Genomic DNA, 27,087 nt, shown 5'->3' on the forward strand with positions numbered 1-27,087 from the left:
AGTTAAAATTACCCCTATATGTAAATATCCAATGAAATACATGATATCTGTAATATTGCAACAATTTGGAGTAAAATGGACAGCGGCCCGAATTTAAGGCCCAATAAAATTGGACACTCTAAATTAAGAATTAGATATTTATAACTAAACCATAGTCAATCCAGGCAGTCCTGTTGGGAATTCGAGCTGGCCAACATCCAATACATTCAACACAGTCGGACTACCAGGGCATGTCTGGACCTGCTCTATCAATCATCCATCTGGAGATAAGCAGTCCTATTCATATGGATCGATTGTTTTGGATTTCCCAGATGAAGCCAGACTTTCTGACACCTCGATTGCCTTATTTGGGCTAAGATTACATGCAGACAATGTACTAAGAATGGACTCCTGGGGTTGGGTTCCTGGTATCCTGCCGAGTTGCAATCAGCAACACCATTGGGTATTGCAACCCCTGCCCCGAGAGCTCATTAGCTGAGCGCCAGAGAACATTCTGGCAAGGCACGAAGAGGGGTATAAAGATTGACCACCAGGACCTTCCCCAGCGAAGACTCACAGTGGTAGCAGAGAAGATTGGATTCCTGACCAGAGACGGAAGGAAACAGCGTGTGAGACCCACCTTCGCCAACCAAGGCCCTGAGGAATTGAGACTCAGAATCGGACCTGTAACTCGACTGAGTTCATCAGCTGGATCAGTATTGAGAATCTTGTGATCATTTAGTATTGTTTTGGGATAATTTAAGTAGGGTAACTAATTTTACTCTTCGATAAACAAATTTCGTTGTCTTTCTATGATAGAATCATAGAATTTTCAGTGCAGAAGGAGGCCATTCAGCCCATCGAGTCCACACCGGCTCTTGGAAAGAGCACTCTACTTAAGCTCATGCCTCCAACCTATCCCTATAACCCAGTAACCCCACCTAACCTTTTTTTTGGACACTAAGGGCAATTTATCATGGCCGATCCACCTAACCTGCACATCTTTGGACTGTGGGAGGAAACCAGAGCACCCGGAGGAAACCCACGCAGACACGGGGAGAACGTGCATACTCCGCACAGACATTGACCCAAGCCGCGAATCGAACCTGGGACCCTGGAGCTGTGAAGCAACTGTGCTAACCACTGTGCTACTGTGCTGCCCTTTGTTCATCTCGCAAAGAAAGACACCTGGGCAAAACGTTTCACGAATAACTGGTCTAAGTGTTTGAGGTTTTGCAGACGACAAATGAATTAACAAAGAAAAGGATTTTCTCATTTCATATGAAAACAAGATCAGTTATGTGTTGCACCTCCTACAGACATATAAGATGCTCATGTTCAAATATCAAGACTGACACAGGAAGTTATTTGGGAAGGTGAAGTTGGCACCCAGAGATCCATACTTCACCATGACTGAGTGTTTTAGGTGAGAAAAACTTAGGGGAACTCACTTCCTAACAGCACTGTGGGCGCACCTACACCATATGGACTGCAGCAGTTGTAGAAGACAACTCACCACCATCTTCTCAAGGACAATTAGGATCAGGCAATAAATGCTGGCCTGGCTAGCGACACTGACTTACCATGAATGAATAAAAGGGAATAAAACAAAATGTGTAGCAACTCTCAAAAAGTAATCACAGACCGCTTTTCTATAGATTTGCGAATCCAATCACTGCCGTGTTCTATTTGATTTGGATACCTTGTGTACACAGTATGCATTTAAGAAACAACTATATTTAGCCTAACTTCCTCTAGTTCATTTCACAATTCAAGTATCCACAGTAGCTACTTGAGATATGAACTGATAAGTAAATGATAATTACAGTTACATAGCTGGCACAACACATCCAGTTAGTAGCTGCAGTCACTTATTTATATGATGGACACACGCACACAATTGCACACACAAGAACAGATGTGTGTATACATGCAAACAACTATTTAAGGTAAGCTTTCTTTTCACTCAATGCTGGTTTTATGTTCCTGATGTTCTTTGTACCATCAGTTTGCAGTCAGAAACCTGCAGTTCTGTTCATCATTTCCTCTCAGAGCTCTCTTCAATCTCTGGTTCTATACAGCAAATATTTCTATACATAAATTGTTTTGGCGTGGACTCTTTGTCAGAACTGATGCAGATACACAGATGATAATTTAACTTGTTTTTTTTCTTTTACAGATATTGACTGATCTATTGTGCATTTCCAGCATTTGGTGTTTCAATTTCAGATTTCCAGCATTTACATTTTTATTTACTGAACTGTTTCCTTTTCTCTGGCAGTCATATCTTATAATTGCTGTCATATCCCGACCCATATCTTGACCCTATACACTAGTAATATAGCAGATAATCGCGAACTCTAACAATAAAATAGTAAATTATTTCAAGCAGGGGCGTACAGATATTAGCCTAGATTTTGCAGCCAAGGGTTCAGCTGCAACATCGTCACTGACCTCGAAGAAAGCTGCCCATAAAGATCTAGTTATCTCTGTTGCATAGATTTTATCTTCTCTGGCGTTAATTTGAATCTGGGCCAAAGTCATGGAGAAAAAAAATCAACCAGGGAAAGCAGCCAATCATTTTGAAGATTCTCACAGAAAGCAAACCAGGTAGTAAAATGCACTTATCCTTCTTAATTTTTAAAATAAATTTAACAGAAAGCAAAATAAAGACTGGAACATGTACATTGGAAATATCAAACTTTAAATAATAAGTTGTTGTATTCATAACTACGAAATGTTTATCACAATGGAAACTAATTGACAGAAATATAAAATTATTTTTCAAGAATCAGAGAGTTTTTAGTATTAATGATGAAAAAGTATGTTGGTAAAAACCCAGTTACATCTCATTAACAAGGTGTAACTTTTTCAGCACTGTTAAGACAAAAAAGCAGAATTCGTCATCAGTTCAATGATTTTGAATTGATTGTCATCTGCAAGGACTTTAACAGCATACCCTAAAGAGAAACATTGAATCATTTCTGGAGCAACCTCTGGATTTCTGCAGTTAACTGTACATGTGTGGACTCCAGAAATTGCTGTCAGTTTCAGAGGAGCAATAATGGTGAATGCTGACAGTTTCACCGTCATTACTACCAGAAAACCTGGGCCAATGTTCTCAATGCCAGGGAGTTCAGTCTCTGCCAATAAAAAGAAAATATCCATCTTAGAGTTAGTAGCAGCATGAGGAAATGTAGCTGTAAGCATTATTGTCATGAGAGCATCAAGAATGTTACTGTTCTAAACTCGTAAGTTTCCAACATAACATAATGAAACAGTCTTATAATTCCATAGCATTGCTACCAGCTAATTCAATTTGTGTAGTTGCCTCACTTTGAAAATAAGATGCTAAATACAAAATATAATATTTTATAATCACTTACCAGAGAGACTTTGAATCACCCAAGAGGTGTTTGAGTCATATTTACCTTTTTACTCCTGGAGTACTCTGAATTATACTCAGCATTTAGCAAATGTCTCTGATTTGGAAAATATAAAACTCAGACACAGGTTTAGAGATTTAAAGATCAATTTAAATAAATGGAGGACTGAAATTTTTTAGCCTGACTTTTTATCTGACCTGCTCCAAAGGGCTGTAAGAACCACATCCGTCCTGAGTGCCCCTGTTTGTTGTCAGAAGTTTGGGTTGGGTTGATGGCTCGACTTGTCTTCACATCTGCTTTTTTTTCCTCTACTGAAGGGATCTCTAACACTGGAATCATGGTACACTGGTCCAGAGAATTGTCAGTTGTCACCACCTCCGTGTAACCTTCTTCACAGACACACACTGCAGACTAGATATGAAAAATTAATGTTTGAACATTTTATACAGTCATTCATTCAAATTGAATGAAAATAATATTTTAATATTGAAACATGTTACATGAAACATTACAACATTCAAAATGATACAATATAGTGAATTTAGGAATTTTATACTGCTGTCAGCAGCTAACACTTACATCGGTGCAGTATGTATAAGGTTTGGTGCATGGTGGGTTACATGATCTGTCAGCATAAGGTTGGTTCATTGCAGAACAGCCACCTACAAGGCAAACAGTTAAAAATCAGCAGCAACAAATGATAAGTATAATTTTTGATTGTATTGCAACTTTTATCTTCTCATAATTTTGCTTCCATATGTGGCTTTCATGTTTATCAAGCAAACACATAACTTCTTAAATGTACCAGTGGCCTTAAACCGTCTAATAAACAAGAGAGCACTCAAGTACATTTTTAAATGACATCCCAGTCTCTGGAGCCCCACTGTGGCCTTCAGATCCCCACAATCTATCAAGCCCCTTGCACCCCACCTCATAAGGGCAGGGCACCCTGGGCCCCACCCCGGCATGCAAGATGCCACCAGCACACCTTGGCACTGCCAGCCTGGCACCCAAACAATTTCCCTACCAGCTTGGCTGTGAGACCTGGATGCCTTGGCACCACCAGGGTGGCACCCAGTTGGAATTGCCAGGATGCCCAAGTGGCACTACCAGGGTGCCCAGGTGGCATCAGGGGTGCCAGTCTACCAACCTGCCCAGAGCCTGACCACCCAGGGGTCCTTGATTGCCTGGGAGACTCCCCCAAGTGCCAGGTCCACGTTTGTGGAAACCAGAACTAAACGGCACTTGCTCAGGGACTGAAGGGCCTTGGTAATAATAATTTCTATTAGTGCCACAAGTAGGCTTACATTAACACTGCAATGAAGTTACTGTGAAAATCCACACTCCGCCGCCTGTTCGGGTTCACGGAGGGAGAATTCAGAATGTCCAATTCATCTAACAGCATGTCTTTCGGGACTTGTGGGAGGAAACCAGACCACCTGGACGAAACCCACGCAGACATGGGGGGAACGTGCAGACTCCGCACAGACAGTGACCCAAGTGGGAATTCAACCCGGGTCCCTGATGCTGTGAAGCAACAGTGCTAACCACTGTGCTACAATGCCGCCTGTCCCGCGCCTTGCGTATCTCCGGTGCGAAAATATTTAAGTATGCTTAACTGCACACTTAAATATGCAAATCAAAATGGGTGGGATCCAGATCGCGACGCCTCGCTAGATTTCATTTGATCTTGCGAGATGTCACGAGCATAATAAATCTCACAAGAAGCCTCTCGCGTGATTGACCAGCCTCCAATCCCCTGGTATAGGATATCCCTCCTGGCACTCACAAGGGCGCGGAGGCAGTCATCTGAAAAATGGAGTGCTTAGGCCCACCTGAACTACCCTCCCACCTGGAGTGTCTGTTGGGTGTTGCTGTCATGATGCATACCTCGCTCTGGTACCGCGGATGTCTTCAGTGGTCTTGGGCAGCCACCTTTAAACGTCCTGCCAGGTGACCATTAGACCTAGCGGCTGCCACATACCCGCCCCTGAGGACTTCACTGATGCTTTCCGGATGCATTTCAAAGAGACCGAGACGCACTTGGCCAGCCAGCATAATATTGTGGTTTTTCCAGGATCACTGGTGGAACTGGAAAACACGGACACTTTCCAGTCCTGCCCGCCCTCTGTGCTGTCATGCATAAAATTCCCACCCTGGACTCCAGAGGTGAGGTAAGCTGAGAGTGACTTCACATCAAGGCAGCATTTGGCCAAGTGTGACATCAAGGAACTCGAGCAAAACTGGTGTCAATGGGAATCGAGGGGGAAACCCTCTGTGGCAGGAGTAATGCCTCACACAAAGGAAGATGGTTGTTGTTGGAGGTCATTCATCTCAGTTACAGAACAGCAGGAGTTCCTCAGGGTATTGTCCTAGGCCTAATCATCTTCAGATCCTTCGTCAATGACCTTCCCTCTGCTATAAAGTCAGAAGTGTGGATGTTCATTGATGATTGCTCAATGTTCAGCACATTCTGTGACTCCTCAGATGCTGCAACAATCGATGTCTAAATGCAACAAGACCTGGACAATATTCAGGCTTGGGTTGAGAAGTGGCAAGTAACATTCACACCATTCAATGCCAGGCAATGACCATCTCCAACATGAGAGAATCTAACCATCTCCCCATGGCATATAATTGCATTACTATCACTGAATCCTCACTATAAACATCCTTTGGTGGGGCGGGGGGGGTTCCCATTGACTGGAAACTGAACTGGGCTACAAGAGCTGGTCAGAAGCCAGAAACTTTCTGGCGAGTAACTCACCTTCTAATGGCTCAAAGCTTGTCTGCTTTCTACAAGGCACAAGTCAGGAGTGTAATAGGACACTCTCTAACTGCCTGGGTGAGTGTGACTGCAACAACACTCAAGGAGCTTTACAACATCCAAGAGAAAGCAGCCTGTTTTATTGGCACCTTATCCACCACTTTAAACATTCACTCCCTCCACCACTGATCTACAGTAGCACCATCTACAAGACGTCCTGCAGCAACTCATCAGGCTACTTAAATCTTCCAAACCCACAACCTCTACCATCTAAGACGAGGGCAGAGGCTGCATGAGAACACTGCCATCTGCATGGTCCCCTCCAAGCCACACACGTGCCTGGTTTGGAATTATATTGCCGTACCTTCATATGTTGCTGGATCAAAATGCTGGAAGAGGGTACCGCAAAGAATTTGGGTGGGCCTCACAACACCTTATCAAGGAAAATTAGGGGTGGGCAATAAATTCTGCCTGAGCCAATGACGTCCACAACCCATGAGCGAATAAATAAATAATATCCATATCATTTTGGACAATTGTATCAGGCTTCTTCTTAACCTTCTTGTTTCTCATAGCCCCAGTCTTTTTCATTTCTCTCCATAAAGTTTGTTAATACTGTTGTATGTTTCAGGTCAACAAGAGGAAAGAAACAATTTATAGTAACCCTCCAGTAAGGCATTGACAATGATTCTATCTTCCCAATGCATGCAGGAAATAAAACCTCTTGCAGTACCTGTGACATTTATTCCATCTGACCTCTGACACCACACTTCTCGGTATGATCCTGTCCATGCACCAGCCAACCAAATGTATTCATAACAGCTGCCACCTGTAGGAAACCATTACAATAAAAAATATAGAGTGTATAACATGCTGTTGGCAGCAGGAGACACACAAGGACAATTCCCAGGACATCCGTTTGGTCCAGGTGGGCATCTCATCAGCTTGCAAACATTGGATATTAACAGGATGGACAAAGGCAGAGTTCTGAGCAGTTACATAGCCTGAATACCTGGTTTCTGTCATGAGAGGAGGATTAAAAATAACCTAAATATCTCAGTTCAGTAATCTTCTTAAGCCATCTGCAAGAGCAACAACCAACTCTGTTGACAGATTGCTGTATTCAGGGACTTTGTTTTAGTTCCTGTTTTATACTCAGTTTCAGCAAATGGTTATTCTTTATTCAAAACAGAAATACCTATGTTCTGAATATTACTCTAAATATATTTTTCCTGATGTACTCTTACATTTTTATCGTTAATGGGTTCTATGATTTATGTCCAAGTGTTTCTTCTGTTATTCTGTTTTCCAAAGACAATGTGGTGGCATATGATGTAACCAGGAAGCTGAAATCTAATCACACGGGAAACCACTTGACCCCTGAATTTGCTCTAATTACCCAGATATTAGACATACGTAGGCACATTTGTAACTCGTACATTCACCAACACGAGTGGTGTTTGCTGCTTCGGAAAGAATCAGAGTAAAAATCCCAAATTGTTAATTCTGTTACTTCCAGTGCAGCTAGAAACAATACGAATGCTGATAATTCTAGTATTGGTGATGAGATTTAGAATGATGAACACAAGGAGGGCAGCAATAGTTCCTGACTAATTTCTGATGAAGTAATGTGCAAATGTAGAATTGGGCTTGACTGCAATACGAATCCTTGGTCCTGTGGTCAAATAGCTTGTTCACATTTGCATGAATAACTTGGATTAGGTACCGGAAAGCACATCTAAATTGAATTAGAATGTACAGCACAGAAATTGATAATTTGGCTAAATTGCAATATTTATAGACGCCTACTACTAGCTTGCTTCATATAACTCAATTAACATGTCCTTCATAGGCGGCACAATAGCACAGTAGTTAGTACTGTTGCTTCACAGCTCCAGGGTCCCAGGTTCAATCCCTGGCTTGGGTCACTGTCTTTACGGATTCTGCACATTCTCCCTGTATCTGCGTGGGTTTTCTCCCATAGTCCCAAGATGTGCAGGTTAGGTGGATTGGCCATGTTAAATTGCCCTTTGTGTCCAAAAAGGTTAGGGGGTTTACTGGGTTACGGGGACGGGGTGGAGTTGTGGGCTTAAGTGGGGTACTCTTTCCAAGGGCCGGTGCAGACTAGATGGGCTGAATAGCCTCCTTCTGCACTGTAAATTCTATGATTCTATTACTTTCTCCCCCTGTGGATTTACCTAGTTTTTGTTCAAAGGCATCCATACTAGATCACTATGACCACTCAATGTGGTAGTGAGTGTCACATTCAAACCACTCTCCAGGGAAAGATGTTTCCCCTGAATTCCTCAGTGAATTTACCAATGACTATCTTATATTTATGATTCCCACAGTTATATGACAGGAACATTGCTTTCTGTTGTTGATTGGTCTGTGCTGATCATAAACCAACAACAACAACTTATGTTCATATAGCATCTTCAACAGTGCAAATTGCCCCTAAGTGCTTCACAGCAGCATTATCAAAGACATTCTGACACTGAGCCACCTAAGGAGAAGTTTGGACAAGGAGCTTGCTCAAAGAGGTGGGTTTTAAGGAGCATCCTAAAGAGGAGAGGAGGAGAGGTAGAGAGGTTCATGGAGCAAGTTTCACAACTTTGGGCCATGGCAGCTGAATGTCTGGCCACCAATGGTGGAGTGGCTAAAATTGGGGATGCACAAAGGGTCTGAATTAGATGAACACAGATATTTTGGAGAGCTGTGGGGCAGGAGGAGGTTGTAGGACAAAGGGAGTGGAGAGACCATGGAGTATCACTTGGTTAGCAGAGGTAAATCAAATTAAATCAGAGCCCATTTGCTATCTATTATAAACCCTGCCCAAATGTCCATTCCATTGACTTCAGTGGAAAGGAAAATTAGACAGAGCACCCAACCGGCAGGCAATTTTCCATCAGTGTCGATTGTGAGAAACAGCCCCAGACTGCAACCATTTTAGACGTTGTCACTGGGGCAAATATTTAACTAAAATGAGGAATTTAAAAAATATATAAATTTAGAGTGCCCAATTCATTTTTTCCAACTAAGGGGCAATTTAGTGTGGCCAATCCACCTGCCCTGCACATCTTTGGGTTGTGGGGGCGAAACAAACACGGGGAGAATGTGCAAACTCAACACGGACAGTGACCTAGAGCCGGGATCGAACCTGGGACCTCAGTGCCGTGAGGCAACAGTGCTAACCACTGCGCCACCGTGCTGCCCCTTAAAATGAGGAATGAATAAGTAAAGAGTGCATCACAGAATCCCCAGTGTTATTTTAATTATTGTTTATGAGGCATGACGTTCAAATTGAGTGGAATGAGCCAGCAACCAGAGGTACTTATAAAGGTTATGGTGCTGGAATGGCCTTCAAGAGATTATGACCTGGATGTTCGTTCATGGATACAGAGTACAAAATTCAGATATCTCCCGCTCTGCAAATCTGACCCAGAGAAAGTGCTCGAGAAGTTGGGGTTTTCCGACTGAAGTGGCAGGGAATTGGGCTGGGTTGAAGACCTCCCTGTTCCAGCTTTATAGTCAAGATTTAAAAATAAAGCCAATAAAACAAAAGACAGCCCTCCAGTCTTTACCCCTCATCCCCACACACAATCACCGTGCCCTATTCATGCCAACTCATGACACCTTATGCCATCCACCTACCCCTTAGCTCCTCATACCCTCCATGCCAATCTATGTCCCTTTACTCATCTGCCATGGTCCCTCATGCCCTCCATGTCAGCCTATTCCCCTACACCCAACTTACATGGCCTTTTACAGCCCCTATACCAACTCATGTCAAACTATGCCCCACCACTCATTACCTTTTACCCTTACACCAACCATGCCATCTCACGCAGTATTCACCATGGGCAGACCAATGGTGAGGTTAAACAAATTAAATTCTAAGTGTCGCAGACTTTTTTTAATATCCTCTTTGTTAAATAAAATCACTACACTTGCATTCCTTCAACTACATCCTGATAAAAACAAACATTTCATTTGAAACTTAATCCCTTATAAAAATGTACATTTCATTCAAGTGCTTAATTCCACATGAAAATAAACATTAAAATTTGTGGTTCCACTTCAAAGAGTCTATAACCACTTGGAGATTTCAATCAAGCTGTGAAATGGAAGATTGTGAAATCAGTAATGCAGCAGTAATCAAATAATGGTAGCCCTCAGGCTTATGTCAACAGAGTGAAATAGCAAGCAATGATATTTTCAACACTCCACAAACATTTTCAAAAATTGAAAGTGCAGGAATTTTAAATGCATCAACAGCTTGACAGTTGACGTTAGCAATTCATTTTGATACTTCTGAAAATTGCCTTTGGCCATTCTATTTGACATTTTTGACAGATCTAATGAGCTTGATAATTAATGCGTTTATGTACTTTTTATGCACATTCATGCCGACGTTCAACAATCCCAAGAGCCACTTTGCCTCTCCCAAGGGGCATGTGAGCTTTCTCAAAGGGCACATTTACATCCCTCAAAAGGTCACCTGACCTCCTCACAGTATGTCTCAGGATTGTTTCCAAAGGGATATGTGACCTCGCCAAAGGACTCCACAAAATTCAGACTTGTTCCTACCAGGTCTAACCTGAGCATGCTTCATGCACATAGGTCAAAATCAGTCACGAGTGGAGGCAGCTGTCCATATCAATCAGGAGCTGCCTCCACAAAATGTGCATCAGCAAATCGTGACCGGGCCCTTTTCTCGTTCCCATGGAAATGGTAGGTGCCATGTCCTGGGGGAGGAGGGGGGGGGAGCACTTCCAATTTATGGAGAACTCTATCATTGTGAAAATCCAGCCAATGAGTCATTTTATCGAACCATAGAATCATAAAATCCCTATACTGCAGGAGGAGGCCATTCGTCCATCGAATCTGTACCGACCCTCTGAAAGAGCACCCTACCCATGTCCCCACCCTGTCCTACCCCCACAAATTAACCTGCACATTCCTGGACGCTAAGAGGCAATTTGGCATAACCAATCCACCTAATCTGAGCATCTTTAGACTGTGGAAGGAAACCGGAGCACCCGGAGGAAACACACGCTGACACAGGGAGAAGTTGAAAACTCCACACAGACAGTCACCCAAGGCTAGAATTGAACCTGGGTCCCTGGCGCTGTGAGGCAGCAGTGCTAACCACAGTGCCACCGTGCTGTCCAAATGGAATTGAATTTGCCAACCTGGCTAATTGTGAACTGGCACAGGAAAATATGCTTCAGGAAAGGAAACATGCTCCCTTTCTCATTTGACCAACAAATGACTAGTTCACATTACGCAATTGACTCTCAAATCTGCTCAATTATAATTTGCCCATGGATCAGGTTTTGTCCCTTTCCTTTATTCATAGCTTACTATTGAATAGCTTAAATTGTCATTGATTTAGTAAAATTCTGCTTTCAGGGCAAACTCCCATAACAGGCATGAATGCATCAAAAACTGTCCCTGTTTTCTCAAGGACAAAACTAAATAACTTTTCAATGGGTTTATTTTAATTAATGCAGAATATTGATTTTTTTTTCAGCTTAATGCCTCAGTGCACTGTACTTAGAAAAATACAAATAGCAATATGGGCATCTGCAGGGGCTGGTTTAGCTCACTGGGCTAAATCGCTGGCTTTTAAAGCAGACCAAGGCAGGCCAGTAGCACGGTTCAATTCCCGTACCAGCCTCCCCGAACAGGCGCCGGAATGTGGCGACTAGGAGCTTTTCACAGTAACTTCATTGAAGCCTACTTGTGACAATAAGCGATTTTCATTTTCATTTCATTCAGCTTTTACACTTTGCGAAATGCAAATGTATTTATGTACTTCCAGATACAACCAGAAGGTGGTAACATTTACTTATAGTTACTGGTAATAAAACAAACAAGCTAAAAGATGCCACTGACTTCATAAAGGAAAAAATCACAGGGAATGTTTTGCATCTGGACTGTCAGTGAGGAACCTAGTCTGTTGACACTGCAAATCATTAATTTGTTTTTAGTCAGAAATAGGAGCAAGGCTGACAAAACCTTTCTCTGAACACATTGCTTTGAAGTGTGCTCAAACTGTTCCCTCACCTCAACCCTAAATCAATCTCCAAATGCTCAGGAAATGGAAGGAATTCTTATTTGAGTTGCCAGTAATGCAGCTGAGTAACGTTGGGAATTACATAGAATGGTATAGAAATTATAACAGAAACAAGCCATTTAGCTCAACTGGCCCATGGCGGTCTTTATGCTCTCCAAAGAATCCTCCCACCCTAGTTCCTCTCATTAGGCATCTATCTGACTCCATTTAAATGCCATTTACCTTAACTACTCCATGTGATAAGTTACATATTCTAACCACCATCAAGGTATTGAGTGCCAACCTAGAAGTATTAAATAAGCCACTGTAATTCATTAACTGTTCTGCCTTCCTTGCTTTTGAACTCACATTGTATATAATTAGCCAAAATTAAAAATGGAACACACATCATTTTGATCAATAGCCATTAAGCACAATCAAAAATAAATTTGCTCTTTAAGAGCAGTGGAAAATATATCCATTAATACTTATACATGAAAATGATCAAACAATTATCAATTTATTTACAAACATGTATACTTTTCAATGGAAACACACAAGATTTTGAGGTGACATCAACAACCTTTCACGTTTCAGAGGAGATTTTGCAAAGCTGATGAAGGCTAATTGTTAGCATGGTTCAAACTTTTGATGGCCAAAATTTACTTTGGCTAGTGAACAATAATGGCAGCTGCCGTTAAGTAGACTTGCACCTGACCATTTAATTTCTATGGATATTTCCCATATTTCATGCAAGTTAGGGGTCTAAATGGTACACCTGGGAGCTGAGTGAACAAGGCAGGTATCTCCTTAGCCAATTGCATTGATGGAATCATTAATGAATAGTGCAGAGTCTGAATCAGGAACTGTGAGTTCGATTATTCCATTAAAGTCAAATCAGGTGCAGCAAACAAAATAAGCGGAAGAAAAGATTTCACTGAATGAGAAGAAACAAAAAGGTATATTTTTGAAAAACTCTTCAAAATCAACTAAAATTTGAAGGAATGCGACTCTACATTTGTAAACATCTATTATCAGTGCCAAAGAGGTTATTTGGCAGAAATTAAGACTTATCACACCATTAAAAGGGCACAGACTGAAATGAACAAGCCCTAAATTTCTGGGACATGTCTAGGCTGTATCTACATCGTGATTACAAGTTAACTCTTGATCTTCTAGCCGGTGATGAGGCTGAGCCTTTCACCATAATTTAAACTGCAGCTTACTTTTTTAATATTGGAACTTTAGGGACTTCTTTCCCCGGCTGCAGGACACACCATTAGCAAATCCAGCCATGAAGGATAGTGGCAAGGTGCCGAAGTGGCAAGGAATGCCCTTGGAGGTCGAATAGCTTAACAAATTACCAGTCCACTGCAAAAATTTTTAAGCTTTCCTTAAATTGCTTTAATTTTTCAAAACCTTTAAATTGCTTTATGAGTTTGTATAACTCATATGTATAAGTAAAAGTGAAAAAGTCTTGAAATGAATTATGAAATTGCTTAATATGAAATAAATTATAAAGTGCATTGCATTTGTAGTAAAATGCAATTTAGTGAGCTCACAGAATAGTTACAGCACAGACTGAGGTCATTTGCCCTGTTGTGTCTGTGCCGGCTCTCTGCAGGAGCAATTTACCCAGTGTGACTCCCCCACAATTCCCTGTAGCGCTGCACCCTCTTACTTTTCAGATAACAACTCCATTCCCATTTGAATGCCTTGATTGAATCTGCCAGATACTCATGCAATGCACTCCTGATCCTAACCACTCGTTGAGTGAAATAATTTGTCCTCATGTTATCATTGCTTCTTTTGCCAGTTACCTCAATTACTTCAGGTTCTTGACCCTTCTACCAATAGGAACAGTTTCTCCAAGGAATACAGTCCCAAGTTCTCCAATTCATTTATGTAACTGAAGTTACGTGATGTTCTCTCTTATGCCTTCATATCCCTCCTAAAGTGCGGTGCCCTGAACTGGACGCAATACTCCAGTTGAGACTGAAGCAGTGTTTTAGACAAGTTTTACATAACTTCTTTGCCTTTGTATTCTATATCCCCATTAATAAAACTTACAATGCTGTAGACTCCATAATTGCTCTCTCTTTTTAAAAAATAAATTTAGAGTACCCAATTCAGAGGGCAATTTAGCGTGGCCAATCCACCTACCCTACACATCTTTGGGTTGTGGGGGCAAATCCCATGCAAACACGGGGAGAATGTGCAAACTCCACACGGATAGTAACCCAGAGCCGGGATCGAACCTGGGACCTCGGCGCCGTGAGGCAGCAATGCTAACCACTGCGCCGCTGTACTGCCCCACTCTCTCAAATGGTCCTGTCACCTTGAATAATTTATGCACATGTGCACTCAGGCCCTTTTATTCCTGCAAACCTTTTGGAATTGTTCCCTTTATTTTATATTGCCTCTCTACATTCTTTCTACCAAAATGAGCATTAAATTTCATCTGTCATTTGTCTGTCTATTCCACCAACCTATCTATGTCCTTTTAAAGTTCTACATTCTCCTCCTCACAGTTCACAATGCTTCCCCAAGTATTGTGTTGTCTGCAAATTTTAAAATTTTGCACTTTATGCCAAGGTCGGGTTATTCATCTATATCAGCAAGAGCAGTGGACCTAACACTGCTTCCCTTAGTTGCTCTTTCAATTCTCCTCAGAATCATCTATCTTCAACCTGGTTCTCGCCCAGTTATCAACCTGACATTTGTTACGACTATTTTTTTTCTCCATCTTACTCTCTATCTTTTTGGTCATTAAGAGAGCTCTGGATTTATTTCCCCCACCTTTCCCTTTTGAGGGGAATTGACCTTGACTGTCTGAACTATCTATTCTTTCAGGGTAGTCTCATTGTTCAGTTAGTTTTCCCTGCCAACCTTTGATTCCAATTTATCTGGGGCAGTTCCATTTTTACCCCTTTGAAGTTGGCTTTCCCCCACTTACTCTGGATTATTCATTTTTGTTTTCTATAGCCAATCTAAATCTTATGATGCAATGACAAAATGTATTATAGATACACACTTCACTTGGCCCACCTCATTCTCAATAACCAGGGGCTGGATTCTCCGCTCCCCGACGCCAAAATCAAGTTCGGCGACGGGGCGCAGAATCCGTTTTGCCGCCAAAATCGGGAGTGGCAGCGTTTTTTGAATTCTCCACCCCCTGAAAAGTGGTGTACTCTAGGAGTATGTCGTGCCCATTATCCACACATGATGCTCCGTCCCCAACCGGCCGAGTTCCCGACGGCGTGGGTTACGTGTGCTCACACTGTTTGTGAACTCGGCGTGGCGGATGCAGACTCAGTCGCTGCCACAGTCAGGAGACGGCTGATCCGCGGGCAGGAGGGGCTTCATTTGGGTCTGGGGGCACTGTGGGCGGGCGGTCCGGGGCACGCGAGTGGCCGAAGGGGGTCACTACTTTAGCAGTCCAGGTCCGCGGGCTGAGTCCGCCATGGAGCACAGTGCGGCCACTGCAGACTGCCGCTGTGCGCATGTGCGGCCTCGGAACCGGAAGTGCTGAGGGCTGTTTCGGCTCTACGCGGCCTCCCTGCTAGCCCCCAGCAAAACGGGGAATCGGTGGCCGTTTTACACCAGTCTTTCTGGCGTAAAAGACCACCATTGTCACGCCGGCGTGGGGACTTAGTCACAAAACAGAGAATCCAGCCCCCAATCTATCAGTGCCTTCTTTCTCATTGGACTGGAAACATACTGTAGTAGAGTATTCTCCTGAATACACTGTAGGAACTCTTATCCCTCTCTGCCTTTTACATTAATACTATCCCAGTCTATATTTGAATAAACTTTCATTATAATTACGCTATAATTCTTGCACCTCTCTGTAATTTCCTTGCAAATTTGTTCCTCTACATTTTTCCCACGAGTTGATGGTCTACAGATTACACCAAGCAATGTAATTGCACCATTCTGTTCCTTACCTCTAGCCAAATAGACTCTGCCCTTGACCTCTCTGAGACATCTTCTATCTGCAGCACTGCATTGTTACCTACTACCCCGCCACCATTCCTTCCTTTGCTATCTTTCCTGAACACCTATTTCCAGACCTTTGAGCCAGGTCTCTGTTATGGCCCCACATAATATTCTCATGTAGATTCTACACCTTCAACTCACCAATTTATTTACCACATTCCATACATTCACATACATCCACAGAAATTCTGATTTAGACTGCACTACTTTCCTCTTACTCTGAACCTACCTAATAACTTACTATTTCCTATTTTCGAGCTACTTGTCTTTCCCAGTATTTTGTGTATCCTGGTATTTATCTCTAATATTACCTCCTGGCTCCCACACACCGCTGCCAAGTTAAGAAATAATTTCTAATATGTTAAATATTTTTGATTGTTGTTAGATATTATTTTAGACATCTGGAGGAGTGGGTGGATCATGGGGATGTGGGGGGCAGAGACAGCGGTTGGGTAACTAATGGGAGTAGGATAAATACGGCAATTTTCGGGAACCTTGGATAACGAGAGATATTGTAGGCCTCGTCAAAAAGAAAAAGGAGGCATTTGTCGGGGCTAAAAAGCTGGGAACAGACGAAGCCTGCGTGGAATATAAGGAAAGTAGGAAGGAACTTAAGCAAAGAGTCAGGAGGGCTAGAAGGGGTCACGAAAAGTCATTGGCAAATAGGGTTAAGGAAAATCCCAAGGCTTTTTACACGTACATAAAAAGCAAGAGGGTAGCCAGGGAAAGGGTTGGCCCACTGAAGGATAGGCAAGGGAATCTATGTGTGGAGCCAGAGGAAATGGGCGAGGTACTAAATGAATACTTTGCATCAGTATTCACCAAAGAGAAGAAATTGGTAGATGTTGAGTCTGGAGAAGGGTGTGTAGATAGCCTGGGTCACATTGAGATCCAAAAAGACGAGGTGTTGGGTGTCTTAAAAAATATTAAGGTAGATAAGTCCCCAGGGCCTGATGGGATCTACCCCAGAATACTGAAGGAGGCTGGAGAGGAAATTGCTGAGGCCTTGACAGAAATCTTTGGATCCTCACTGTCTTCAGGGGATGTCCCGGAGGACTGGAGAATAGCCAATGTTGTTCCTCTGTTTAAGAAGGGTAGCAAGGATAATCCAGGGAACTACAGGCCGGTGAGCCTTACTTCAGTGGTAGGGAAATTACTGGAGAGAATTCTTCGAGACAGGATCTACTCCCATTTGGAAGCAAATGGACGTATTAGTGAGAGGCAGCATGGTTTTGTGAAGGGGAGGTCGTGTCTCACTAACTTGATAGAGTTTTTCGAGGAGGTCACTAAGATGATTGATGCAGGTAGGGCAGTGGATGTTGTCTATATGGACTTCAGTAAGGCCTTTGACAAGGTCCCTCATGGTAGACTAGTACAAAAGGTAAAGTCACACGGGATCAGGGGTGAGCTGGCAAGGTGGATACAGAACTGGCTATGTCATAGAAGGCAGAGAGTAGCAATGGAAGGATGCTTTTCTAATTGGAGGGCTGTGACCAGTGGTGTTCCACAGGGATGAGTGCTGGGACCTTTGCTTTTTTGTAGTATATATAAATGATTTGGAGGAAAATGTAACTGGTCTGATTAGTAAGTTTGCAGACGTCACAAAGGTTGGTGGAATTGCGTATAGCGATGAGGACTGTCAGAGGATACAGCAGGATTTAGATTGTTTGGAGACTTGGGCGGAGAGATGGCAGATGGAGTTTAATCCGGACAAATGTGAGGTAATGCATTTTGGAAGTGTAATGCAGGTAGGGAATATACAGTGAATGGTAGAACCCTCAAGAGTATTGAAAGTCAAAGAGATCTAGGAGTACAGGTCCACAGGTCATTGAAAGGGGCAACACAGGTGGAGAAGGTAGTCAAGAAGGCATACGGCATGCTTGCCTTCATTGGCCGGGTCATTGAGTATAAGAATTGGCAAGTCATGTTGCAGCTGTATAGCACCTTAGTTAGGCCACACTTGGAGTATAGTGTTCAATCCTGGTCGCCACACTACCAGAAGGATGTGGAGGCTTTAGAGAGGGTGCAGAAGAGATTTACCAGAATGTTGCCTGGTATGGAGGGCATTAGCTATGAGGAGTGGTTGAATAAACTCGGTTTGTTCTCACTGGAACGAAGGAGGTTGAGGGGAGACCTGATAGAGGTCTACAAAATTATGAGGGGCATAGACAGAGTGGATAGTCAGAGGCTTTTCCCCAGGGTAGAGGGGTCAATTACTAGGGGCATAGGCTTAAGGTGAGAGGGGCAATGTTTAGAGTAGATGTATGAGGCAAGTTTTTTACGCAAAGGGTAGTGGGTGCCTGGAACTCGCTACCGGAGGAGGTGGTGGAAGCAGGGACGATAGTGACATTTAAGGGGCATCTTGACAAATACATGAATAGGATGGGAATAGAGGGATACGGACCCAGGAAGTGTAGAAGATTGTAGTTTCGTCGGGCAGCATGGTCGGCACGGGCTTGGAGGGCCGAAGGGCCTGTTCCTGTGCTGTACATTTCTTTGTTCTTTGTTGTTCTAAGGGATGTATTCAGAAAGTTGGCTTATAAATATATGTCAAGGCCTTCCTGACACAGCTTCTTTACATAGTGTGGAAGGGAAATTAATGAGTTGCCAACTTAAAAGCATGCTGGCAAATGCTTGACTATATAGTTTTACACTGCTTTTGAACGAAAATAAGGTCAGGTAACGTAAACAAAATACTGCTTAATATTTTGGCCTCGGCCTTATTATGATAACACATTGTCCTCCAAAAGATAACAAAATGTGTACTCGAGTTGTTTTTAGCCAAGGGCAAGAACATACGTACTACGTATTTCATCTTACGTACTTTCCAAGGTCTATTTAATATAAACATGGCTGTTTACTTCAAGCTGTTATTTCAGACTATAAAGATATGGGGCGCAATTCTCCGCTCCCGCACCGGTTGGGACAATCGCCTGGGTCACCAAATTTTCCCGCGACGCCGATCTGACGCCCTCAGAAGCGGCCAGATCGGCACAAACGCGTTTTGCGCGGCGCGGTACAGTGAATCGCCCGAGACAGCCAAAATGGCGATTCACCGGTACCCCCAGCGATTCTCCGGCCCGGATGGGCCGAGCGGCCTACCCAAAACAGCGGGTTCCCCCCGGCGCCTTCCACACCTGGTCGCTGCTGGCGGGAACAGCGCCGGAATGCTGGGGGGGCGGCCTGCCGGGGGGGGGGGGGGGGGGGGGGGGGGCGGCGAGGGGGGATCCTGCACCGGAAGGGGGGGGCCTGAAATGGGGCCTGGCCCGCGATCGGTGTCCACCGATCATTGGGCCAGCCTCTCTGAAGGAGGACCTCCTTTCTTCCGCAGCCCCGCAAGATCCGTCAGGCATCTTCTTGCGGGGCGGACTCGGAGAGGACGGTAACCACGCATGCGCGGGTTATGCGGCGCCGGCCGCGTCATGTATGCGGCGCCGCGTCTAGCCCATTATCGGGCCCTGAATTGGTCGGGATAGGGGCCGTTTCACGCCGTCGTGAACCTCGACGGTGTTCACGACGGCGCGAACTCTCTGCCTCCATTTCGGAGAATCCCGCCCATGCTTTCTTGGGTCGAATCTCAGAGTGTTGTGGACTGGCTAAAAAGCCAGAACATACTCTCTCCGTAAATATATTTGTGTAAATAAATTTCCTTAAATTGAACCTCGAAGAATTTGTCTATTTTATAATTTCCATGACACATAGGAACAGGAGTAGGCCTATAGAATAGAGCCTGAGCCACCATTTAATGGTTGATCTGTGGACTAACTGTGTATTTTCAATCCAGATACTTTGTGATTAACAGCATGCGTATCTTGAAATAAATTTGAGGGCAAGTTCAGGGCTAGCCCAAACCTACAAGGCTGGTGTCAGTGTTGGAGGCTTTCATGCAGGGTTCTGGGCAGCATATCTCTGTCCTTTGGGAATTTGAAATTCCTGAGTAAGTTCTGCACGTTTGGGCATGTTGGGACTTCCTCTGGGTCCCAATGTGCAACAGCAAGTCCATCAGACAATCCTGGCCAATATTTGTCTCTGCAGATGCTGTCAGACCTGCTGAATACTTCAAGCATTTAATAATTTTACATTAGGTCTCCAGCATTATAGTACTTTGCTCTTGTCCAGGTACTTCATATCATTTAAATAATTTGAATGGGGAGCATTATGGCAAGATTACGTTTTTGCACAATGTACAGATGTTACATCTCATTCAACAACGTCTGTAGTTTCAGATTTAACTGTGCATGCATCTGTGCTTTCCTGAGGCTGTCTGTCTTGTGCATAAATAACAGTAAATTCTGGTACGCTCACTGTTATTTTACAGTAAACTCTTGCCCTGAAGATTAAAAGCCAAAAATTTAAAATTTCTAAGTCATCTAGGAATTTTTAATCACATAATGGGTGACAGATATTTGGAACAAGTTACTCAGCATGATAACTAGGCATGAAGCTGTCAGCAAAAAGGGGCTCAGAAGGGCTTGGGTGTGCCACTGATGGCAGAAATGATAGAGACATGGAGGGTAAGAAGGTGGTATTTTGGTGGGGGGTTTAACCAATTTATTTTAAATAAGTTAACATTGTTTTAATATAAGAGAAGAGAGAGTAATTTTACATTAACAATCTAAGTGTTCCTCCGCAGCATCTGACACCATTTCAGGGTACTTAGGCTGAAATCACAGAATTTCTACAGTGCAGAAAGAGGCCATTTGGCCCATCGAGTCTGCATTGACCCTTTGAAAGAGCACCCTACAGATGTTGAATTTAGTCCGTATCTGGGGCGAAATTCTCCCCCAACGGCGGGATGCCCGCCGACTGGCGCCAAAGCCGGCGCAAATCAGACGGGCATCGCCCCGGCAAAAAGGTGCGGAAGTCTCCGCATCTTTGGCGGCCTAGCCCCAACATTGAGGGGCTAGGCCGACGCCGGAGGGATTTCCGCCCCGCCAGCTGGCGGAAATGGCGTTTGTTGCCCCGCCAGCTGGCGCGGAAATGCGGCGCATGCGCGGGAGCGTCAGCGGCCGCTGTCAGTTTCCCCGCGCATGCGCGGGAGCGTCAGCGGCCGCCGAAAGTTTCCCGCGCATGCGCAGTGGGGAGAGTCTCTTCCGCCTCCACCATGGTGGAGGCCGTAGCGGAGGCGGAAGGGAAAGAGTGCCCCCACGGCACAGGCCCGCCCGCGGATCGGTGGGCCCCGATCGCGGGCCAGGCCACCGTGGGGGCACCCCCCGGGGTCAGATCGCCCCGCGCCCCCCCCCAGGACCCCGGAGCCCGCCCACGCTGCCTGGTCCCACCGGTAAATACCAGGTTTGATTTACGTCGGCGGGACAGGCAGTTTCTGGGCGGGACTTCGGCCCATCCGGGCCGGAGAATCCAGCGGGGGGTCCCGCCAACCGGCGCGGCTGGATTCCCGCCCCCGCCCAATCTCCGGGAGCGGAGACTTCGGCGGGGGCGGGATTCACGGCGGCCAACGGCCATTCTCCGACCCGGCGGGGGGTCGGAGAATGACGCCCCTGTAGTGCAACTAGAGGTTAACTCTGTTTCTCTCTCCACATGTACTGCCCATATAAGACTAAAATATCAAGTACTTCAACATCATGTAACAATGAATTATTAAAATTAGATTGAACTTTTGCTCCTTTCTATGCAAAAGATAACGTTGAAATAAGCAGCTCCGGACACGTTTAGCAACATTAGAAACACATTTTTCTGAAATAAATTTACAACATGGCTACAGATAGAGGGTGAAACAAAGCTTCTTTGGGGATGCAAAATGAGTGATAGTAGAACAGGTACAGATCCAGCCAGGCTTTCCATTCTATCTATTGCTTTTGCAGATACATCAAAGTTGAATCTCATCCTGTATAGTAACCAGACAAATTCCTCTGCCATGGTTGTGTCCTTGTGAATTTGCATGAGGTGGTACTGTACCTACCTGTACATGGGTGGGTCTCCAGTTCCTGCTCTGGACATAGGTGCTCATTATCCATTGCCTGGATGATCACTGCCTTTGTTCGTACCTGTACACCACCATAGCCAAGATCTTCATTATTCACACAGGTTAGTTGACAAGAACTCCACATAGACCATTCTGTCAGGTAACAGTCACCTGAGGGCATCAAGAAACACATCATAATTCAACAATGACGTGCAGAACATTTCCAGTAGGCCTGGTATCTGTCATGAATCGATTATTGGCAGCTGCAAATTATTTTGCAAATTGGAAAACTGGAGTAATTATATTACATCAGATTATGCCACCCTCTTGTGTAGGTGTTGGTGTATCCTAACCAATTGCAGGACCAGTAGATTGTGCCATTTAATCCAGCAGTTTTGTATCCACAGCCCACTAGACTTATTGGGCTAGATTTTTATTTCACTCAAAACCAATTCACTTTCACAGAGTTAAAACCAGGCCTATTATCTAGTCAGTCAATCTGAAGTGAAGATACACCAAATGGATTCCATGGAAAGAAGGGAAATTTCAGGAAAACACCAAGCACTTTGTTCTTGCTAGTTTAAGCAATGCTCACTGGAAACTGGGAACACGTTTTCCATTTGTAACTCTCTCAAATTCCTTGTGATAGTAATTTTAGCTGAAACGTAATGAGAATAAATAGGAAAATTAGTTTTGTACTTATGCTATTTTTTTCATGAATAGTATGACAAGAAGAAACCACAGTGTGCCTGGAAAGTTTCCAGAGTTTAGACAATGTTGTACGGGGGAAACAGTTGTGTACAAATGCTGATATTGAGTTAAACTTGAGTTGAGTCAAGCTTAATCCTGATCGTCGCATGGGGTAAATTCACTGGACTGTAGGGCTGGCAGATATAACATGTGTTTCCGATGGGTGTCTGAACCAGTGTCCTGGAGATTATGAAAAGTCATTAGACTTGTGGTGATTATTCACTACTGCTGCAACAATGCTATTCATTTGAACTCAGCAGGGGTCACTTCCAAGGTATGCTGAGGAATTATGTTCTTGGAAGTGAAGTGGTGATGAACAGCTAAAACTACCTGGAGTCTGAAAAAGCGGCAGTGGTACGTTTTACTGTGTCATGTTGGCTGTGAGAGGCATCTGAATATTTGGAGGGAAAACATTGAGGTTTTTTGCTGAGGTAAAGGGCTAAATTCTTCACCTCATGCCGCCAGTAGCGGAGTTATCAATGAGGGAGAGAATCCAGCGGTTGTGAAGAAAATGGGATCAGCACCACGTGCCACATATTTCCGATGCTTAACCATGATGGAAGATGAATGGTACAATGCTGACAGCTAGGGTGTGTGGAAGCTGTCAATCACAGTCTAGCAAAATCAATATCAAAGAGAAACAAATGAAAGGCTTGCCAATCAAAGATCTGAGGGGGTTTAAACCCAGCTGACTGTTTTTCTCTTTCCAGGATTTGACAGGTGGTGCTTCCTGTGTCTGAGTCAACAGGCGTATTGTCCAGGTGAGTGTTAAAGCAGTGATTTATTTCACTGCCGCTGTCTGGACTGCTGTCTAGCTTCAATAGAGGGAGTCTCTCTTCAGCGGGGCTTCCTGACAGGGGTCTCTCTTCTGGGGGGGTGACTTCCTGACAGGGGTCTCTCTTCTGGGGGGGGGGGGCTTAATTTGCATGGCGAAGGATTGGGAATCGCTTCCTGATTTGACAGGAGCTCAAACCAGATGGAATTCAGCTCCGGTGGGAGAACATAGCGCTGGATTTTTCGGCCTCGCCCACAGCAAGATCGCCACGGATTGGGCGGGGACCATGTAAAGGTTCGTTGACCTCAGGCGGGAATATCCGGTCGCCGGGCGGGCACGGCCAAAACAATTTCTCCCATTGTCTCCCAAAAGGAGAATTTCGCCCAATGTATTCAGGATTGCTGAAGAGTAGTTAGATGACTTTAATTTAAATTTGACTGTGAGAAACTGGTGGAAATGGTGATGAGATGTATTGGTGAGGTGCTGCCACTTTGCATTGACCTGGATTTCCCTCACTCATTTATGAAGAAAGTAAACAAAACCAAGCTTTCCAGCCAATTTCTTTACGTCCTCCTATCTTACTGCCACTCCCTGGGATTGCCTGGAGGAAGGCCCAGGGAAGCAATGGTCAAGGCTCTGAGATAATTGGAAATAGAAGGAAAACCCCAAGCCCAAAGGGCTGAAACTCCTTCCTTCCCAGATGTTCTTCTGTCCCTTTATAATTTCCGCTGCAGGAGTTGTTGCAGCATTTCTGCTATGAGCATGTCTTATTCCGCTCAGCCTCTGCTGGACTGCTCTCTGCTGCAGCAATCCAGTTGGGACTCTGCCCTTTATGTCTAATGATCCCACAACCAAGGAAGTGGGATGGGATTGAGGCACAGATGGAAGGATAGGTGGAAATCCTAATTCTGCTCCAGAAAGGAAATTCCATTCCCTCTTGATAATTAAAACTAATTACCGAAGTGAGAAAGCAAGGCAAATTATTTTGGATCATTACACAATGAAAAATGTCCAAAGAAACTGTAAGAGGGGAACTGATGATTAGGGTTTAATTATAACAATATTAAGCCATGCAACAGTTATAGGGCGCGATTCAGATACCCTGTTGCACCTGCGGTCTGTGCGGGCGCCGGGCTGATCGTGAGTCACCCAACTCGCTCCGCCCGGCATGATCTGGGTCTCGCCCTCACTGGGCGAGATCCACACCTGCATATTTAAATGAGCCTAATGAATCATTTAAATACCCGAACTCCGGATTCACCCACACCTGGGACTCGACAAATTGCGAGACCTCGCCAGGGAGCCGTTTACCACTGGTCCACACAAACATGGACCAGGTAACAGCACCTTGGGGGGCGGGGGGGGTGGAGGGCGGGGGGTGTCCGGGTGCTAGGCTGTCACTACCAAAGGTCAGGCCCGGGCAGCCTCAACAAGGTTGGGGGGGGCGTTGTTGATAAAGCGGGGAAGGGGAGTGGTGGGGGGGGCAAAAAGGGGGGGGGGTAGAGGGTGGTGGGATAGAGAAAAATATCGGTGCTGCTGACCAAAATCACACCCTTGTCTGCGAACAGCCATTCCTGCTGGTGAGATCAGCTCGCCAGCAGCAAATCAACAAGTGTAGCCTCGGCACGGAGATACTTCCTGAGACTGAAAGAAATGGGAAGGTACCGTTGAGTAGCAGGGTGATTCTCAGAGCTGCAACCGCTGGGAAACACCCCACTGAACACGCTCAAAAGTGGACTTTAACATTTGCCTGCTGAATCAGTGTATTAAACAATCTGGGGATTCTTTTGAACTTAAATAGTGCATTATATAGTACATTAGAACAATAGAGGAAAATTCCACAGTCAAGATAAAAACACCAACCAGCAACATGCTGATGGGGCAAAAGACACAAAGGATGCTAACTAAATGCTTTCGTAGCGATAAACACCACACGCAAGACTCTCAACGACATGGGGCAGGATTCTCAATAATGGGGCTATGTCCCCATGCTAGCGTCAAAACACTGGCGAATCACTCTGGACTTTTCTGAAGAAAGTCCCCTTCAGGTAGAAGAATAGCAGGGCCCCGGAGTAGTCCTTGCAGCTCCGGCTGCCGATACGGGGCCCTGTACTTCCAGTTGGGGGTCCGTGCATGCGCACGGCAGCGGCCTGCATCGGCCACCCCGCGCGACATGTCGGACCCACACCGCGGACCAGCACCAAAAAGATAGGCTCCCCCGAGATCGCGCGCACCCGTGGATCGGTGGCCCCGATCGATAGCCTGGCCGCCTGTGAGGCCCCCCCCCCCCCCCCACGGTGAGCCCCCCCCCACGTGTTAAGTAATGGGTTAAGAGACATTGCAATTAGTTGTCTCATTTATGTTAAGTATCCATTAATTGACACTGATATGTAAAGGGGCTTCAGGTGGCCTCTGTGAGGTGATGTGTTGTGAAAAGTTTTGTGTAGAGGATGTGGAAGTGAAATAAATGATGTTTGGTGAAAAGGAACAAGAACTTTAGACTCTTCATTTCACAGCAACTAAAACGTCTAACACCACGGACTGACTCCGCAGCCGCCACTGGCCGTCCCTGACAGGCAAAACGTGGTTAGAACCATGCCGTCGGGAACTTGCCCAGTTTACACCGGCGAATCGCCCCCCCGACCCGCGCCGCGTAGACTGCGTGCGATTCGCCAGGGACCGGAGAATCGCGGAAACGGTGTCGGGTGTGACACCCATTCTTTGCCCTCGCGCTGATCTTGATTTCCGCACGGAGGCTCGGAGAATCCTGCCCATGTTTTTCATCCTAACTGGTTCTTTGGTGACCTTAGAAAACTTTTTTCCCCAGACACCACCTGCGAGACTCTCAATAATATGTTTTTCAGTCTAACTTGGTTTTCTAAGACCTAAAGATGCAGATACAACCAACAGTGTTAGCAACAAGAGATGATGTTCGAGAGGAGCCATAGAAGGATGAGGGTGAAAAATACTTACTCTGCCTTGTAAATGTTCAATGTAAAAAGCTGAACCAGTAAATGGTCAAATGAAAATAATGTCTTGCCTACGTGACCTGAGGTATAAATGTTACATAATTTCTCAGTTGGGTAGAATCAGCTCCGGAGATCCTTCTCGGCGGTTGTGCGCTCCCTACTTGTTGGCTGATAAACAATCGTTCTGAATCTGGGTCTCCTGTGATTATTTTGTATAATAATCTGGTCCACGATAAAACTAAGTGAACTTGTCATAATTCTTATCTTGTATGATCACCTTTTTGTGGAATAAAGCAGTCTAACAGTTTGAAAGAAGCTTTGCCTCACCTTATGATAACTTGAGAGAGATTGAGAAAATACATCTGTTAAAGACACAGGAATTCAATTCAGACAACACGGGAATGCTATCGTTAATCTCCTGGGTAACTCTCTTATACAATTAAACACTGGACAATATCAGTCAACTGGCTGAACAACA

The 27,087-nt window shown here is 44.6% G+C and overlaps 1 protein-coding gene across 1 annotated transcript in view; it reads right to left on the minus strand.

The window, feature by feature from the left end:
• thsd7aa (thrombospondin, type I, domain containing 7Aa) overlaps positions 1–27,087 on the minus strand; it is a 712,619-nt gene that overhangs the window by 16,415 nt on the left and 669,117 nt on the right. The window contains exons 23-26 of the mRNA XM_072509118.1: positions 22,113–22,286; positions 6,866–6,961; positions 3,945–4,027; positions 3,563–3,776 (exon numbers count right to left, since the gene is read on the minus strand). Coding sequence (XP_072365219.1) covers positions 3,563–3,776; positions 3,945–4,027; positions 6,866–6,961; positions 22,113–22,286 — 567 coding nt within the window. The remainder of the gene's footprint in view (positions 1–3,562; positions 3,777–3,944; positions 4,028–6,865; positions 6,962–22,112; positions 22,287–27,087) is intronic.

Source organism: Scyliorhinus torazame, chromosome 6, assembly GCF_047496885.1.
Source record: "Scyliorhinus torazame isolate Kashiwa2021f chromosome 6, sScyTor2.1, whole genome shotgun sequence".
Lineage (NCBI taxonomy): Eukaryota > Metazoa > Chordata > Chondrichthyes > Carcharhiniformes > Scyliorhinidae > Scyliorhinus > Scyliorhinus torazame.